We start from the raw sequence: 20,394 nt of genomic DNA on the forward strand, positions 1-20,394 counted from the left end.
AGAGCAGCTCGGAAGAGAGGGGCGGGGGCAGCAGAGCTCATTAACATTTAAAGGAAAATGCTGCAAAACTGCGAGCTCTGAAAAGAGCTGTTTTTGACAGGGTAAAAATGTGTTTTTTACACTACCATTGAGAAATTTTAACCAAACTATGTTACAGACTTTTCATTAAGACCCTAAAGAATCATATCAACTTGTGGAAAATGGGCATCCTATGACCAACTAAATTAAGACAGTATTATATTGGAACAGCTGGAAAGCACAACTATGCCTTAAAATGCAGTCTAAAAATGCAGCTCACTTGTTTTTGATACAACATTATGGAGTGCTACCTAGAGACATTTCTATCAACTTCAAAAAGCTATCAGAGGTCCTGCCCTAGACTCGCCAATACATTATATCCAAAACTGAGGAGCATTTGAAGATCTTATAAAAGAAAATACAATTCATATGAGGAAAGACAATGTTAGAAACCAAATTACTAAGAAATAAGTGGAGGTGTTGGGTGAAGAAAGTGTCCCAGCAGCATGCCTACACATGCTACACACTGGCATTCTCCATGGGACAAATTCTCACAGGAGGGTTGGCGGTAACAATCATGACACATTGTTGATCTGTAAATATCAGCCAGACAGCAAGGGAAGCTTCCATCACTGCTGCCTGCATCTCTCCAGTCATTTAATCATCATCCTTACAATTTAAACATTGTTTTACTGACATATTAAATCATTTCCTGAATACAAGACATAATGTATGCGCTAAACAACAACTAACAGTTGTGCCAGTTCGTCCCATCATGCAATTCAATGAGAAAATCCAGTATGTCAGGAGAAATTTTGTTGGTGTCTCATAACCTAAGCTGCAGAAAATTGCCCTGTGACCCTGCTTTGGGAAAGTCCTACTACCCTGTGTTTGTGTGTAAACAGCTCGCAACATACTCCCCAGCAATACGGCGACAGATGTCAGCTGTAATTCCCCTTACTTTTATGTGTTTCTATGTTAAAAGGTCTTACTTCCCTAGCAGACCCATTATACACCAAAACATCTGTGCTCTGAACAGCCTGGGTCGCTGACACCACGGCGCAAGGATGGGTGTATTATTACAGTACATGGTGAGGGGTCCCGGTCGGCTTGACTGCATATTTTTTGTGAGTTGGTGAGGAAATGAGCGTGTGTGTCCTAGCACAGTTAACCAACTGGAGGAACAGATGGACTCCCCACTCTCCTTGTTATGAAGAAACGCAGCCTTCACACATACACACACACACACCTCTCAAAGCAACATTTAACTCTAAACGGGATATGCTGACATGTTTATGTGGGCCTATTCATACATTTAATTATAATACTCAAACAACATTTGTTTCAGAGCGCTCATCTGATGCGTAGTAAGCATTTTTTATTAAACATGGAGAAGACAGTAAAGTTTTGCCTCAGAGAGATGCTCACTATCTATCCAGGTACTGACTGATATTTAATTACATATTTGGAAATATGATACATTTTATTTCATCAGCAATACATAATCAATATTGTTTTTATGTTTTGTGAAGCAAATATATTTTATATTTTTTCTAAATATTTCTCACCTTGGTTTTTTATAATTTATTATATTATACTTATGACAAATAATTTATAAGGTTTTCAGTATTATCTGGTAATTTTGCAACAACAGATTAACTTATAAATTAAAAAGTACACTTGGCATACAGTGATTTGTTTATAATTTTATAATTATAATTATCGTTCTCACAACTACACATTTTCTTCAATGAAACCTCATTTATGTTAGCGATCAAGATCACGTTACCTTGGTGGTATATTGAAATCAGCAGAATTTGCAACATCACGGAAAATGAAATATTCAAGTTCGTATTACTGAAAGTTAGCTCTCTTGCTAACCGGCTAGCTTTATGCCAATGCAGTTCAGAGTTAAGCTGCATCATTCAGTTTAAGCAGCTCAGTCTGAGTAGGTCATATATAACGCACAGCAATCAAACCCACAACCACTCCAGCATCTGTATGCTGAGGCCTGTGAAAGACACATTTGGTAATGCAGTCGGGCCACTGACTGAACAAGTGAGAAAGTAATTGAGTGGGAGCTGGAGAATTAGGAGCATGACTTTAGCACATGCCAACCCGTGAGCACAAGCTCATCCTTCTGAGGCCTGCTGGTGGGTGTGAGCAAATGGATTTAGAAGGCTTGTTCTCCAGTGGATGCTAATGTATGGACTAGGGCGCTATTAAAAGCCACTACTGTGTGATATGCCTGTGCATTTAATTATTTATCTATTCATGTATTCCTCCTGTTTTTAAAGGCTTTTTGTCAGTTCTTGTGTCTACGTCAGAAGCACTGGCTAGAGAAGGAGTGGGCTCAAGAGAATAAGATTACAATAAGAGCAACTCTCTGTTTGATCTTCAGCTGAATAGACCTGCCTTAAATACACCTCATCTACTAAATCCCTTGCTCAACAACATTTCTAGGCCAGAAGTCTCGGGTAGGTGTAACTGATCGAGTACATCCTGCATATGCGTATGGTGCAATGATAATAATGATAAACAGCACAACTGCATTTTGGTTCGAGCCAATAGAGTGCTGCAGGGATGACATATTTTTGTAGGCCAAAACCCAGAAACAAGTTAGCTTTTTTTTTTTTTTTGCATCGTCTTGAAGTCAGTGGGTTTTTTTCATGTGTTTTTTGGTTAAATTCCTGAAATAAGGTCTATGATTAACACAAGCTCAAAATATTTTCATGTTTTATTCTACCATATAAAATACATCAGTAACACCCCCTTGTGATTTTTTTTAAAGCTTTTACTTTTCTTGAAAAAGTGATTGCTAACATGTGGCCAACTTTCAGGGAAAAATTTTTTTTTTTTTCCTTAAAGGGGTCATAGGATGCCCATTTTCCACAAGTTGATATGATTCTTTGGGGTCTTAATGAAAAGTCTGTAACATAGTTTGGTAAAAATTTCTCAATGGTAGTGTAAAAAACAATTTTTTTACCCTGACAAAAACAGCTCTTTTCAGATCATGCCGTTTTTTTGTAGCATTTTCCTTTAAATGTTAATGAGCTCTGCTGACCCCGCCCCTTTCTTCCCAGCTGCTCTCAGAGAGACTAATTAGCTAATTAGCACATTATTAGGAAAGGCGATTTGCAAAGATGCATTACAAAACATTATACTCACATCTTCTGTAGATGAGGCTGGATCATGAATGATTCACGCGAACATAGATGCATTTATGTAGATCGGGGGCGCATTCCCTTCAGAAACAAATAATCCACTGCGAGTTCAGCGGCTCAGATGTCGGAAGTAAATGACGACTGCTATGTTCATTATTACATCCAACAACAGAACACCTCAATCGCTTAGGAGTCATTCTTGTCTACATCTGCTCCGGCGGCGAAACAATGGCGGACTGATGACAGCTCACTCAGGGCGGGTCTAAGGTAAGACACCAGTCCAGTCTGTGCTGAAACGCTACTGTCAATCAAACTATCGTGGGAGGGGCCTGTCTATGTGACATCACACAGACAGGCATCTGAGATCGGCTCGATTTGAGAATTTAAAAAAAAACACTGGGTGGATTTTTATCATTATAGGGTGGTTGTGTACACACACTGCCAACACACATTTCAGTTCAAACAACTTGTAAAAGTGCATGTAGCATCCTATGACCCCTTTAAATAAAGACTGAAAGAGTTGTCGGAGTCATGTGACCACGATGTAGTTCGTTTATACCCTACGTTTATCTTTTTCTTCTGGTGATTGTATTCAGGCTTCAAAATTTATAAAAGTTGTGTTCATTTGTGAAGATTATCATGATGAACAAAATGTGCAGGAATCATAAACTTCTGTTGGTCACAGAGCTTATTTTCTACATTAATCCAAAAGCCACTGGTAAAATACTATTGGGTTTATGTCGAGGGAACCAGGGTGATACTAGCTTCTGGATTAGATTACAAAAATACATCATCACTGCAGCACTCTACTGGGGCAAGTTCTTGGTCAGGCTGATGACATCACAAGTGACCACATCCAGGGACTCCACACAGAAACAGATGTGTTTTGGCCAACTTGCCCCATAATCCTAAGCCTTCCTGATCCTCTGACCCCTCCAGAGACCAGAGAAAGCAAGTGGGAGAGAGATGTTCTCTATCTGTTGATATGAACCACACCGCAGTCCTCTTATTCTTCAGCTGCGAGAACCAGGGCAATACTGGTGTGCATAAATAATTTAACATAGCATAAATATTTCTCTGTCAGCACTCTAAAGCACCACCACAGGTGCCAGGATTTGTTTTCTTGTTTTGCAGGAAAAAAAAAAATGCGACTGTAAAAAAGATTTTGATTTACAACACAGTGCACACTCTCAGCAGCTTCAGCATGACCCCAATGGGCAGTAAAAGAGAAAATCGAAAACATATAAAGCAGTCATTTAAAGTATTAAAGAATGTCACAACAGCATGCACAATAATTTCATTCTTTACAAACCCTACACCTTTCAAAAAATACCAGCATAGGGCACATCCTTGAGGTAAATCTTGACCTTTCATTCACTATCATGTATGACTCTTACATTTTGAGGCAGTGTTGTCACGGCCTTATTGTCTGACATTTATAGAAACTGCAGTCATAACAGTCAGAACATAGAATGACATGGCAATGGCCATTAGAGCAGTGGTTCTCAATCGGGGGCGGGCAGAATTCCAGGGGGACTTCCATAAGCCTTAAAAGTATTTAAATTTACTTAATATAATCGTAATTATATATTACTCTTAAAGATGTACAACACTGGATTGACATCTTATTTTTGAGTTTATTTTTATTACAATACAAGTACTAGAAGTACAGCTTAGATAGGAGGAACTTTGAATATTGTGTTGGACCAAGGGGGTGGGGCCTTGGAGACAAAAAGGTTGAGAACCACTGCACTATAATGTTTATCATTTATTTACATCAAACTCCATTATTAACTTACTGCATGTAAACTTGACTGAGATGTTTACCTGATGTCGTTCTGCTGAGGTGGTTTCTTGTTCCCGACCAGGTTCACTGTTTTTGCTTGTATGGGCTTCTCCTCTCTAAAATGTACAAACACAATTTAGATAGTGACGGTAAATCTCTCAGAAATAAATCTTAGCTCTTTTGCATGAAAAGTTTTTTCTTTAGCTAACTTTTTCTAGTATTACCAACCTTCACCAAACATGCATTTTCATGAAATGAAAGTTGAGTTCTAAAGACAAAACATCTCCTTTTGTAAACAATTCTGCAATATTATTTTTAAAGAATGGTTCATCCAAAAATGAAGATTCTGTCTGCAGAACACAAATGAAGATAAATAAAAGAGTACAAAAAAAATCTTCTTTTATATTCCACAGAAGAAAGCCAGTCATACAGGTTTGGAATGACATAAGGGTGAGTAAATGATGGCAGAATTCTCATTTTTAGGTGAGCTATGCCTTTAAGCTAGCACAGTATTGTTGTATTTCTGAATGCCTCAAAAGCAGTGAGGTCGACCTCTAGCTTCTGCTTCAGGACAGAAGTTTCTTTGAGAGTGAGGAACTGTCCAATTCAAACATCGATCTCATGACACACACAGCCAATGAAAATGAGAGTTTGTTTATCGGCACACTAAAACAGATTAGTACACAGATTATGTGGTGATCTGTCTCTTCTCTCTAAGAGAAATACTGTGTAACTGAGACTGAATTCAGTGATCATTTGACCTGTGACCTTTAACCATTCAAAGAAAAATGTTATTCATTTTTCTTTCAGAAGAGTTTAGTGACAAAAAAATGTATATACCAAAACTGAGAAATTAAATAACTGCATGACTATTTCCTATGAGTAATTTAGGACAAGAAGTGGTTAGGTTATCGATTGTAGCTGCTCAGTGAACCAATTTAAGATGCATAAATCTGATTTCAAATCTCAAGGTGACCAACAACTAATGTAATATAAGCAATGATGGCTTCTAAATGGCAGGTGGACAGGAAGCCAAGAAACATCGTCACACTCATGATAACAGCACTGATGAACCACAAATAGCCATTCAGAATAAAACTTTACAAACCATCCTACATGTAAACTGCTGACGAGTGCCTGTCATAAAAAGATCTCTTTTTTTTTTTTACCAGTTTTCATTTGAAGAATTTGGTGCTTGTTGTAATAAGTTTTTTTTTACTGTAAAGCTCTTTGAGTTTAATACTTTTGCTATACATATAGTTCATTATGATGCTATACATATATATCATTAGGAGGATCTAAGAAAAGAAAAGAAAAGAAAGGAAATTGAACAGATGAGGAAAACATAAAGCAATGGCTGATGCTTCAAGCTGTGAGTGATGCTCACACTACAATCAGGGAAGATTTCAATGAATGGGTTAAGGATCCTGATGATCATGATGACGAGGCACGGAAATATTGTCGTGACCAGGCAGGAATCCTGACACTGGTGGTGAATAGTGTGGAAAACGTTCACTAACCTATTTAAAGAAACATTAAAAATGCAGGATGTGTCGAATAAATGAACTAATAATGTGACATGACGTGTGTGTGCTGCTTAAAACTAATCCATCACACTGTGAGGTGTAAAACAGCAGGATGTATTTAGTTGTAGATATTTAGCTCTTGCATGTCAACACACCCCTCTCTTTAACAGCTATACCTGTGACCAGTCACCTGACCGTTCATTAGACAAGCTTGTTTCATATGGATGTGTATGAATACACAAGTGAGGCTCATCCATGACAGGTGACCATAAGGATGGAGAAAGTGGACATACATGGCCAGACTCACCCACCCACCCACACACACACAGGAGCTCAGGTGCAGGCGTACAGCCTGATGGCTTTATTAGTAGGCTATTGCAAACAGATGCACCTACAGAAACCATTACAAGCTGTTTGCCTTTTGGTCTCCAGAAGCAGCACAAATACTACGGGCAGGCTCCCTATAAAGTGTGATGTCTTACTTGAGCATGGCCTCATCCTTTGCCTCTTCCTCCCTCTGCCGAACCATCACAGCCATGATAATTTTGGATGACGGGAGAAAAGGCGGAGTCCGCGCGGCGCTCTGTTTTCCGAGCTCGCTGCTGCTGCTGCTGCTGCTGATGCTGCCGCTGTCAGGGAGACGGAATAGTCAATGGGACCGCAGCCCCTCAAGCGCGCGCACGCCTCCTCTAGACTGCCGCGCGCACTCTCATTTGAGAATGGGGGGCTCGCTGCACGCGCGCACAGCATCCCATCTAGGCATCTACCAGCAGCCGACGCTTTGAGATTCACCGAGCCTGACTCGCGGTTAAGATTGAGAACAGCGTGTTGCAAGTGCAAATTCAGCACACAGCAGACGAGAGGCTAAAATATAAACAATAAAATATAAACACACTAGACACAGACTTGCTGCAAATGACATAGGCTATAAATTGGCACAACTGGTTAAGGGGGACACTTAAGATTAATCATCTTTTTCATTATTGCTTATCTTTAAAACCACCTTTAATTTCACTTATTTGCACAAAATTGGTGGTAAACACGTATAAATGAAAACATGACAATACATTCTGAGGCAAAGCATGTTGAAAGAGTGAAATGTGAGGGCAATTTGTGATTGTGATGTAGTTTTACTGTATACGGGATAATAATTAATCTAATTTCCCTAAATCCTTTTCATACAATGTCCCAATTTGCCAACAGTGCCTCTCTGCCATTTAAATCATTAATGGAAAGGAACAAATTTTGTACAATCATAAAACTAATTCTGAATTAAACTTGTTGAGATAGGCTATAGCCTACCTCAGATAAGTTTTCAGTTAATAGATATTACATTTTAACTTAAATTATTAAGGCAGTACTTACTTTTGGAAGCTGAAACAATTTTACAACTTATAAATAATATAAAATAAATAAATCTATATGCAGTAATCAAATAATGAATTGGTAATCAAATGCTGAGCAGTTTATTATTATTATTATTATTATTAATGTAAGCTACAAAAATTAATTAGTCTTCAGTGTTCCTGTGTGAGAAAAAATACATAGGGTTATGCATTTTAAAACAGAAATCCATAGTTGTGTTAAAGCTAAACATGCATTTAGTAATCTGTGTTCGCATATGCCATATGGGATGACTTATCCTAGCTTTTATCTCAGACATTAAACGGTTGAATGATGTTAGACTGGTTGCTTTGCATATTGTAGGCTACTTTCTTTCTTTCTTTCTGCTTGCATGTCCAGTTTCTAAGCACTGGTTGTACGTAGAGCGTGGTTGTAGTGTGGACTTTTATTTTGGCATTTTCTCCTTGGCTGCAATGACGTGTCTTGGGTCACATTATTTGTTGTACCTGTTACACCATCTACAGGTTCCTTCGCTTTTAATGCACTTCTACTATCTTTGATTTCATATTTCTGTCGTTAGTCGTTAATCTGGTGAGAAAGCCTTGTTAAATATCATTTTTAATTTTATGCGTATGTGGGCAAGTGCACGTGACACAAATTTACAAAAACGCTGCATTAGATTTTGGTCATTAGCTTTCCTGATGACTCGCTCATAGAGCAGTTTATTTGATGATGGGATTCGGCTGATTACAGCTTGTAAACTAAATGAGCAACGCAATTTGACATGTCATTGTAAATTAACGGACATTATAGCGGGTCACTATGCTACCGCGGTCAAGTGAGCCGCCATCTGTGAACACCCGGTCAAGCCAACACCAAACTTTCATTCAAACCGATTGTATAGACAAAATTGATATATTTTTAACATGATGTCCAAACTTGAACATTATTTCACCAAAAATGCTACTGTCATGGTTACAAGTTGTCTTTTATTATTTACAGTAGTTGGCAATCTGTAATAGTTGATAATATGAACTTGACAGCTACCAAAGACCAAGTGCAAGGAAAAGAGCTATATCCTTGGTGTGTAGCAGATATCTATTTTCTATTAAAGCCACTAAATGCAAGCACTTTAATCCAGTAACCAGCACAAAATAAAGCAATTAAAAATAACACCTTACCCAGCCAGTAATGGAAGGCTCCGGACTTGGTGGTTCGCGTCGTGAACACATGGAACAATTGTTCTCTGCGTCAAACACTAATGAAAAACCAATTTTACATGTTATACTTTATGACAATACAAATACAAATGTAAAAAAAATAAAAAATACTAAATAAATAAAATAAAATAAACACATACCTGAAGCTTCAAGTATTTCAAGTGCCAAAGCTGTACGTTCCTGTGCCATCTCTTCTGTAGTAGTCCCAAATTCCATGTTAGGTAATTTAGGAAATGCCTCCATGACTGCCTTTGCCATCTAAATAAACAAAAAGCAAACAAACAAATAAGACAGAAAGAAAATATGTGAGGTACACAATATTAATAAGCATGTAACTAAACATCTATGTTATTGTACCATAATGACCATTACACCACAGCTATTTCCATCTTGCTGAACTGGGTGCTGCATAACAGCTCCTATGAACATAATATTTGCCCACTCTCTCTTACGGTGGTGGATAGTCCTTATCTGAAAGTATTCACTGTGTGACAATGAAATGTTAAAATATAAATCTTCTTTATATATGTGCAAAATACTACAATGTATACATAATTACATAGATGGAATGCAGTGTATATGATTACATTGAATAAACTAAATTGCATAAGAACCAGAATTTTTGGGCAGCAGCTTCTGAATCTGCCTGTTCTGCAGGGTTGCTTGAGGGATCCACCAAATACACACTGCTTTCTGCTGCATTGATGTACTGTAACCACAAGAAAAATTACATTATTCCACAAATATTCACCACAACACCAGCAACATGGGAAATTTACATCAATATACAAAGTGTTAAATAAAAACTAACCAGAAACTTCCAGTGTATATTTTCAATGTTAACAAAGGACACAATGGCTTTGTAGTTGTCAAAGTTAACCTGTAACACATCAAAATTATTTTCATTATATGATATTAACACAGAAATTACTTCAGTTAATAAGCATTTATCATTGACATTATTTTTGGTTTTGCTTCATCATGTACATATAGTCAAACTCGTTTACACATCAGCAAACGTCTAAACAATTATAAATCTCTGAACCCTTTGTACCTTCGCTAAACAAATTGAACTTTTTCCCCCCAAAAAATTACCTTTGACAAACTCTGCCTCCTGACTGTTGTTCTGTCCCTAAAGAGGAACACAGTAGCTGTGTAGTGGTTCAAGACACAGATGGTTTTCTCCAAATGCAGTTGATTGACAGTGTGATGTAAGAAGCATTCAATGACCTAACATCAATCAGATAGATAGTACATCAGAAATAATGACATTACATTATTTTACATTAACACTTTTGAACAGGGACAGAGAGCTCAAGCTGAGCTGCAAGGCCAAGGCCCTAGTGCTCAAACCTATCCTTCAAGGGTGGCAAGAAAAAAAATCATCTTTCCCATGTACAGGGTTAGGTGCACAGGCAAAGTAATGATATATATTTGATAATAGCTTATTGTGTTTCAAGACAAATCATGATATTTTTTATATTTGCTTTAAAGTTTAATGGATGCATTTAAAAACACATATTTACAAAGACCTAATTACTTACAAGATTGGCATATGAGCACAACACGGTGTTGCATTAATGTGTTTAGATGATAACAAGTCACTGCGACTGTTTAACACTACATTTGTGCATTTTTAAGTATATTTTCATGATTATGCTGCTGCACTGTTTGCCCTACATACCTCGCCTGTGAGCCAGTTATGAGGCCTAAGTGATCGGAGGTCACTGTGGCGGACGATTAAGTTCTTTCTAAATTGAGAAGAGACCACAGAAGCGACCACTTCTGTGTCATTTTTTCCCCACAACGCAGCTAGCTGAGGGTGAAGAAAATACATTACAATAGATATGAAACAATTACTGCTGTTAGTGCAATGACAATACTTCATTTTGATTAAAATCACCTGTGATGGAGGGAGCATCATTGGTTTGAGTGGTACTTCCATTTGTGTCCTCCTGCTGATGTTCAGTGAAGTCAGATGTGGCCTTACAAAAAATGAATAAACTGAATATTGAATTAATATAATGTACATATTGAATGCAAACCATTTTAAAATACAGAATGAAATCATATTACATGAGAAAACTATATGCTTCTTCCTGTTTTTACAAACTTTTTTATATACATATACCTGTGTTTGGATGATATTTTCTATATTTTCTTCGTCAGCTATTTGTGGCTGCTGCTGTGAAAAGTTCTCTCTCCTTTTCTGTTTAAAATAAGTTACAGTTTCAATTTGTTACATTTGCTTTAGAATAAACAATTCTAAGCACTACAATAGGATGTAGGAATAGTCAAAATCACAAAACATGAGTGTACTTCAGTGTCACTTCAAACCTCTTCTAATAATTACTTTCAATGACAGGTCCAGCACTAAAGGTGACACGTACAGTCCTGTACGCTTCTGCTTTGTTCTCCATACTTCCTCTTCCACTCGAAAGGACTTGAAAACATATGCATAGTTAAATACTTTTACACACAATTGAAAAAAATCTGTACTCAGGCCTATTGTTTTTTAAACGTGATCAGGCAAAAGCAGCAATCTTATTTGTTACTTAGGTGCTGCCACTGAAGTGATTTTATTAACAACAAGTATCCCATACTTTCTTCCTGCATCTTTCCATGTCTCCATATTCAAGGAGCAGTGCATCATGCATCTTTTGGTATACTCGAACAAAGTCATCCAGTCTTGTAAACTGCCTTCTTTGGAGCCGAATTTGCTTTAGGTCCCATTGATTCTTCTCCATGATGCCCTGTGTTCGGTTATCTTCAGTGAAGTTCTGAAAATGTAAAATGTAAAGTACATCTGTTATCTGCTGACATTCTAAGGGACAACATAAAATGAGCTGCATTTTGAAATAGTAATGCTTTGATGTTGTGTCATTTTGAACCGGTTATTTTAGTTCAACCGGTTATTTCACCTCATCCATCTCTTTCAGTGTTGAACAACATGCAAGGAGGCCAAAGATGTGCATTGCCAGTATGTAGTGTTTGGGAATTCTACAAAGAAAGAAAGAAAGAAAAGAAAAAAAAACAATTATTATTATTATTGTACATTTCATTTCAAACTGTATGCACAGAGATCATACCCCATAAATACATACTGTTTTTTGCAAAGATCCTTGGCATTCCTCATGATGTGACTTAAACATCTGTGAAGAATGGGGAGGTCAAATGTTTCTGTTGTATGCTGTCCAGTAATTAAGAGGAAGTACTTATGCAGCAGATCCTCCAGACCTGTTCTGCAGAATGTAATAGAAATGGAGTGCATAAGCACAAGGGAGCCATCACATATTATCATGACTGGCCTTTTGATTGCCACATTTCCATACATCCTGATGACAACAGTCTGGAAAGCCTGCAAGAAGTATGTCACAGATGCTGTGGTGTGGTCGCATGTGACATAGGTTGCCACAGGTAAAGGTGATGCACCCTTGGATGGATTTCTAACAACCAGCTCATAAACATAGTATAGTGGACTTTCTGAAATGTTTTTTTTAATTACACTCCCTGTCACGTCCAAGTACACTATGTCGTTCTTACATCTTTTGTAGAAGACAGAAAGTGTCTTATTTGACCACAACATAACTCCTTTGGGGTGCATCATTACCTTCTGCAGGACATCATTGTCTGTGCCACGCTATTGGTCAATCAGTTCTTTTAAACTTGGAAGCTCATCAGAATGAAGTCTGTTTTTTTTTCCTTTCACTCCATGAAATGTTTTTTAGCACGTTTTTAGTTGGGGCATCATCCCTGCACCCTGAATCGATGACCATTGGTGTAATCTTTTGCATGGACTCCAAATACAAACTCCGCGGTAATTTTGTTTCCAGGAGTTCTGCAGTTGCCTGTCGTGCGGCTGCACGCACTGGCCTTCTTTGCAGTTCTTTGCTGTTATGGCATACATCACCTCCAGAGAAAACCACTGCTGCTTTTAGGGAGCTCTCATCAGCAACTTCAACATGTACTTCCACTGGGCAGTCTTCAAAACGACAGTACCCCTTACATGTAAAAATTGGACCCTGTGTCTGTGACCCCAGGGTTTTCACTCTGTGTCGCTTAAAAGCAAAGCTGCAGTATGGATGAATGGATTTGATGCCCTTGGCAATTACATTTGTCCATTGGAGTCCTTGAAAAAGTCTGCCTTCCTGGTGTTGTCTTAGCTCTTGCCAGTCTTTGCGTTCAATGAAAAAGAAACATGGCTGACGTGGCAAAGAACATGTGAAGAATTTAATTTCTTCCTCACTGCTCTGTGTAGAGATGTATGGTGATTTATTTTGGTCTATATCCTTGTCAGAAATCTGTAATACATAATTTTTTTTTACAAATTAGTAAATAAAGGCTACATGTTTGTAATATCTTAACCTTACATCTGTCATATAATTTCCTTTACTTTCAACTTTCCTTTACAATGCACAAAGCACAGCAACCTATCATTGTCCTATTTGTACACTTCACCTGCGTATCATGTCACAGCATTTTAGATTGTTTGATTGTTTGGATGCTGACCTGTTTATACTCATCCTTGGATTCAAATCAGGATGAAACCTGCACAAGCAATGAATACATTTAAAATAATAATAATGATTTAAACAAACAAGACAACATGAATCCACATATTCCTGCATAAATAAACCTACAGCCTACACTTGTAAGTAGATAAACAAATAATGAATAAATGGTTTGGAAAGATGCAAAAGTAAAAATGTGGGTACCTTTGGGTCTCTGTCCTGGTTTACATAGGTAGCACGCTTCATTAGTTATTTCTTGTTTTTGTAGGCTTTGTATAGCAGATCAAATAGGACTCACCTGCTGTGTGCTGAAGCTTTCCTAAGTCTTGTCAGCTGTGGCTGGTCTACACGTCACTTTAAGCTTTCGTAGAAGGTTTTGAGTAAAGGTGGCTATGTTGTCCCATCTCAAGAATGTAAGCAATACTGGGAGACTGTTTGAAAAAAATTAAACAAAAACATCCAAGCAGTAGCCAAGCAGATAGCATCATAAAAATGATGTTGGAAAAGTAATAGATGAATTTATGACAAGAGTGTACCTAAAAAATCTACATCATAACAGGAGTTCTGATAAATTATCTAAGAAATTATATATCAATAAAAAACAGAAAATCTCAAAATTCATCCTTTGAAACCCATTTTAAAATGCAAATGGTACATCAAAATCATATTACAAAATATTTTCATTCATGAATTATAAAAATGTAAGTTTGGATAGTGCACTTTCACGTCTATTTAAAAAAATGTGAGTGACAGTTAAGGGTCTACAGTGAAATCTCGTAAAAGTTGACACGGAGACATGGTTGTTCTGAAAAAGAATTTATTGAAATGTTCATGTTAACTCTGAAGGAATTGGAATAATGCCTGTAGAAAAGGCAGGAATTGATCAGTGCTATAATGCATTGTGACAGACTTTGCCTTTAATTTTCTCCATAATTCCACAGTAAAACCCAGTGAAAGTTGACACAGACAGAGTCTTGGGCATTCTGAAGAAGTATGAATAGAAATCTCCATGTTAACTCTGAAGGAATTTGAATAATGCCTGTGTAAATGTCAAGAAATAGTCAGTGCTATAATGCATTGTGACAGACTTTGCCATTCATTTTCTCAAAAATTCTACAGTGAAATCTCGTAAAAGTTGACACGGAGACATGGTTGTTCTGAAAAAGAATTTATTGAAATGTTCATGTTAACTCTGAAGGAATTGGAATAATGCCTGTAGAAAAGGCAGGAATTGATCAGTGCTATAATGCATTGTGACAGACTTTGCCTTTAATTTTCTCCATAATTCTACAGTAAAACCCAGTGAAAGTTGACACGGAGACATGGTTGTTCTGAAAAAGAATTTATTGAAATGTTCATGTTAACTCTGAAGGAACTGGAATAATGCCTGTAGAAAAAAGTAGGAAATAATCAGTGTTATAATGTATTTTAACAGACTTTATTTTTGTGGAAAACTCCACAGAATAATATTCGAACATAATATAACTTTATCTTTTATAATGTTCTATATTAATATGTTATAAAATTGTTCACAGATGGCGGCTCACTTGACCGCGGTACTATGCTGATATTGTAGATTGCATCTGCTGAAATACAGTACCTGTAGACAGATTTATTATGATAGTAAAATTATTAAAAACCACTGATTTATACTTGGTGAATGTATAACATCTTAGGGTCTAATGGGCATATAATTTAGCTTTATGCAACGTAAAGAATAATATGCGTATTTTGCAGCTGGTTTGATATATAGCTCAAAGTGATAATACGGTTTAAATTAATATGGTTAAAAAAATGTATATTCAAAACAGCAGCACGATTGCGAGTGTGATATTGCTTTTATACAACAGTTAAATACACAAGTTCTCTCTCTCTCTCTCTCTCTCTCTCTCTCTATCTCTCTCACTCACTTTTTGTCTTCTCAATATTATTCTCAATCATTGTGGACAGCTATGCTGCCTGTAGTGGTGGTGCATGGAGGTGCTGGTCATATTCCTAAAGAAAGAGCTGAACTCTCTACTATCGGTGTAAAGGAGGCAACCAGGACTGGGTATGCCATCCTTCTGAAGGGTGGAAGCGCCATGGATGCTGTGGTTGAAGCAGTGGCCCTGATGGAGAACAACCCGAGATTCAATGCAGGTACCCATCAGTTAACTCTCATACTCTCATACTTCTTGCTTAATACCTAATACTACATCCAGGGCAAGTAGAAAACTCAGGTTATGCCCATATGTCATAGGTCGGGGGTCAGTGCTTAATGTGAAGGGGGAGGTGGAGATGGATGCAATGGTAATGGACGGCAGGAGTCTAGATAGTGGGGCTGTTTCAGCGGTCAGAGGAATTGCTAACCCCGTGCAACTGGCCAGGCTTGTCATGGAGAAGGTATTATTGTAAATTGCACAACATCTTCCCAAATACTGTACATAACCACCATGGGAGATTTAGTTTTGAGTAATCTACAGTTACCAACATTAAAAACAAAAAGTGTTAATAGTAGGAATACTAGGCTATATGATATCAGATGCTTTTTGAATACATTGAATGCAATCATTAGATAATTCTACTACAGTTTGCATTTAAAATAATCAAAGTAGTAATGTGAATGATGTCTGTCCTCTCTCTGGAGACCAAACACTTGTGTCTGACAGCTGAAGGGGCCTCTAAGTTTGCCAGAAGTATGGGTGTACCGGAAGTGCCTGAGGAGTCATTGATCACAGACTATGCCAAGATGCGCTGGAAGAAGAACCTGGAGCCAGATGCCAACCCTGTGGAATGCCAAATGTAAAGCTTTTATGTAATGAAAACTGGTACAAAAAAATGCTGACATAATGTTTTTGGCATAAGATGTCTAAAACTTTGGAATAATTAAGTTTTTTATGTATGTATGTATGTTTTTATTTATTTATTTTTTGAAAGAAGCCTCTTATGCTCACCAAAGCTACATTTATTTTAAACAGTAAAAACAGTGAAATATTATTACAATTTAAACTGTTTATATTTAGAGAGAGAGAGAGAGAGAGAGATTTTTTTAAATGTAATTTTTTCCTGTGATGGCAAAGCTGAATCTTGTTTGTTTATTTATTTAGGCATATACAATGAAAGTAAAGGGTCCATTTTTGTGTACTGTATATATGAAATATGCTTTGTGTTGTCCAATAATGTGCATTAATTTTAAATGTAAAGAAATTGCAACACATGCCGTGTTTCTATGTTTATCTAACTTCTTTCTTTCTGATGAACTAGCTACCAGAATAAGAAAGACATTTTGTTTGTAAAGCCATTTTGTATGCATGCGTTTCAGGGGCAAGATGGGAACAGTCGGTGCAGTAGCTGTGGACAAAGACGGGAACATTGCTTGTGCCACATCCACTGGTGGAATGATAAATAAAATGGAGGGTCGTGTGGGAGACACGCCGTGTGTTGGTAAATCCAAACCTGCTGCTTTGTAATGTATGTTAGGGGCCTTGATCTGGTTTGCACTACAGACCTTCAGTGTTAACACTTTTTAGAGAAATCCGCCAACACATGGCTTTACTTGTAGCTGTTTCTGTGTATTAAACTGAATAGAAGAAAGTATTTTAACACTAAATTTTAACCTTTAATTTGACTAAAAAACACCTAAGCAACTGATATGACAGAGATTGAACTCTGACCTTACATGCAAGAATGTGTATAATTTTCAGCTGCTCATGAGAGCTTGTTGCCTGCTGAGTTAATATTCAAACCACAGACCTGATCCCCAGCTCAGTACACCACACCACACCACATCACCCTCCACATACACATTCTCTGAGGACACATTTTAACCTGTGGGAATCACGCATACACACTAGTTAATGATAGAAACAGAGCTGGGTAAACAGGAGAATAGACTCTGCTGGTATTGTCTGATTTAGAAAGTGAGTAAATAAAAAGTGTAAAAAGACTGCTTTATTCTCCCTTATGCAGTGAAAATTATCAGGGTTTGCCTCAAACAGGTGGAAGTTCATCTGGAGCAAAAGGTTTGCTGAGTGTGAGTGTGTGTATAGGAAAGATCTCTGGATTTGTGTTTTTTCGTCTGATTCTCAGGATGTGGGGGCTATGCAGATAACAATATTGGGGCAGTCTCACCCACAGGCCATGGGGAAGCTATCATGAAAGTCACGCTGTCTAGACTCATTCTCTTCCACATGGAGCAAGGCATGTGTTACAATATCAGTACAACTTATTCAGCTTAACAACAAACAAAGCTTTGAGGTCTTTTTCTTATTTATTTATTTATTTTTTTTTTTTAAGTGAACAAAATTACTATATTTATTTTACTATACAGAATATTTATTTAAACCGTGAATAATATGCTTTATTATTAGGCTTTTTACTCTCTGTAATACTTGATTCTGGTCAGCTGTATTTAGCAGTTGTATTTTTTTTTTAATAATATGATACTTTTAAACTGCAAGGACCTATTAAATTGATCAAAAGAGACAGTAAAGACATTTACAATGCTACAAAAAATTCAATTTTAAATAAATGCTGTTCTTTTGAACTTTCTATTCATCAAAGAATCCTGAAAAAATGTATCACAGATTCTGCTAAAAATTTCAGCTTTGTCATTACAGGAATAAATTATATTTTAAAATATATTCAAATAGAAAACAACTATTTTAAATTGGAATAATACAATTGGAATAATACTTCACAATACTGCTGTTTTTACTGTGTTTTTGATAAAATAAATGTATCGTTGGTAAGCATAAGAGACCGACCCAAACTTTTGAATTTGTGTATTTCATCATTGTCTAGCAATAGTGAAATACATTTCATGTCTCCCGTATATTACTTCTCCTTTTCCTACTAACACAAGTTATTATATCTGTTTCTCAAAACAAGTCACTACCAGAAGTAGTAAAAATAATATTGGAGGACTTTGGTATTAATTTTAATATACAGTACATGGTGAGCAAGGAATAAAAACATTGCTCGGAATAACTAGGAAGTTGTAAGAGACAACTAGATTTGGATTGAAACCAAAACATGTTAGATTGTAATTAAAAATGTTAAATTAAAACTAATTAAAACTAGTTCCTAGAAAAACTGGAACTATTGATTAAACATTTAAAACTGAGCACTATTGCAAGAGCTTTGAATCATGATGGGATCAAAATGAAGCTGTCTGAGTTTATGTTGTGATAATGCCCTTTCTATAGTACATTATCATAATTATCATTTTATATAAAAAAAAGTTAATCTGACCATATGATATCTCTCTTCTTGTGTACTGTGCACTTGTAATCGGTAGTTTTATTAGTACTGCATGCCATCTATAAATGTCACATCTTGGACCATAAATCAGTCTGCATTGTAATACTGATTTAAAAGCAACAGGTATATTGACATGAGCTCATATGAACGGTTCGTATGTGTTCATGATTAGCTGTGTGACCAATTCCTGGCAGCATTTTAGTGAATAAATAGCTTGTATTACTGCAGCTACACATTAACTGGAGATCTAGAGCCTCATTAAGATGCTTGACCTCAAGTCTGTTTAGGTAAACATTGCTCATTCATGGGACTGAGTAAAAACAACTTTAGTCAGTCTCATACAATGCGTTACGTAAAACCACCTGTCTGAACAGTACAGTGCAGATTATCCTGCCTGCACATCCTCAGAAGGACATTTCATGTAACATGGTCTCTCATTACCCAGCCAGTATGTTGTGTAGTGTGAGTTAGCCTTTTCTGTTGAGGTGATCTGTGTGTCTGCTTTTGCCTTGTGTGTGTGGAAACACAACAGGAAAATATGTTTTTCCTAAAGCAGCAGAGGTCAACTCTGATCTATGTGTGTTAATATGGGCAGGGTGTTGATAAGATTTATTTGGTTTCACCTTTCAATCCTTATGAACCACATCATTTAAAGGAATAATTCAAACAAAAATGAAAATTTGCCTACACTTTACTCACCCTCAGGCTAGGGCTGGACAATAATTCAATATCAATATGTATCGCGATATTATTTTTTTCAATAACGGTGATATGATTTTTAAACACATTTCCGATATTTCGATATACATTACCAGTTTCCCATACATTGATTTATTTGTGCCGTTTGACTTCGTTGAATAAACATGAGCACTGCACATTTCAAAATCATAACACGGCGCGGGTGTTTTATATGAATGTATCTCTGAAGGGAACCGACTGTCTTCAGAAAAGTTTCGATGGCATTTTCATTTGATCTGATAAAGTAGCATTCATGAGCGGAGCTGCTTTGATTACAGCCATTACTGGAGAAACCGCTAGTTTTATCACTCTAAAAGCGCCTCCTGCTGGCAGAGAATGAGATTTCATTTTAAATAAGCCCGTCTCCAGCAAGGTTATTTTCGTAAGCGAAAACTAAAACTAAGACGAAAACGATTGGTCAAAAAACATTTTCGTAAACTGAAATAAAATAAAAAAAATCAAAATAAATTGATGTGTGTCGGTTTAGGGAAATACCGGGAAATACCCGTAAATGGCGCATGCACGTGAGGTTATCTGACGGAGAGACGCAAAGCAGTTTAAAGCAGAGTCCTGCACGGGTCCCGTTAAGTAAACCTGCATCCGCAGTACACAACAGAACACCCGACCCGTTATCCGACAGCAGCCAGCACCAATTTAATTCTGTACCCGACCCGTTTGACTTATAAGACCGCGACCTGAACCGCGCCCGCATTAAATAGGCTACTGCATCAGTAAGGCAAAATTATTTATTTTCTCATGTGACACAAGCAATCAAACCAAAATAGGCATTTTAAGTTGGTGCTTTGAAGAGAAATAGACAAGCAGCGCAACAGAAGAATGATAAGA

The 20,394-nt window shown here is 37.0% G+C and overlaps 2 protein-coding genes across 5 annotated transcripts in view; one reads left to right on the forward strand and one right to left on the reverse strand.

Moving 5' to 3' along the window:
* The window catches only part of LOC107673904 (regulating synaptic membrane exocytosis protein 1-like), a 73,601-nt gene extending 66,566 nt beyond the window's left edge, over positions 1-7,035 (reverse strand). For all 4 annotated transcript variants that reach the window (XM_016467718.1, XM_016467721.1, XM_016467720.1 and 1 more), the window contains exons 1-2: positions 6,977-7,035; positions 5,010-5,084 (exon numbers count right to left, since the gene is read on the reverse strand). In XM_016467718.1, coding sequence (XP_016323204.1) covers positions 5,010-5,084; positions 6,977-7,032 — 131 coding nt within the window. In that variant the 5' untranslated portion in view covers positions 7,033-7,035. The remainder of the gene's footprint in view (positions 1-5,009; positions 5,085-6,976) is intronic.
* A 1,301-nt stretch (positions 7,036-8,336) lies between these two features.
* The window catches only part of LOC107673965 (isoaspartyl peptidase/L-asparaginase), an 18,302-nt gene continuing 6,244 nt past the window's right edge, over positions 8,337-20,394 (forward strand). Inside the window, exons 1-6 of the mRNA XM_016467819.1 lie at positions 8,337-8,429; positions 15,520-15,708; positions 15,809-15,951; positions 16,196-16,350; positions 16,871-16,992; positions 17,638-17,748. Coding sequence (XP_016323305.1) covers positions 15,522-15,708; positions 15,809-15,951; positions 16,196-16,350; positions 16,871-16,992; positions 17,638-17,748 — 718 coding nt within the window. The 5' untranslated portion in view covers positions 8,337-8,429; positions 15,520-15,521. The remainder of the gene's footprint in view (positions 8,430-15,519; positions 15,709-15,808; positions 15,952-16,195; positions 16,351-16,870; positions 16,993-17,637; positions 17,749-20,394) is intronic.

Source organism: Sinocyclocheilus anshuiensis, unplaced genomic scaffold, assembly GCF_001515605.1.
Source record: "Sinocyclocheilus anshuiensis isolate Anshui unplaced genomic scaffold, SAMN03320099.WGS_v1.1 scaffold292, whole genome shotgun sequence".
NCBI classification, from domain to species: Eukaryota; Metazoa; Chordata; class Actinopteri; order Cypriniformes; family Cyprinidae; genus Sinocyclocheilus; species Sinocyclocheilus anshuiensis.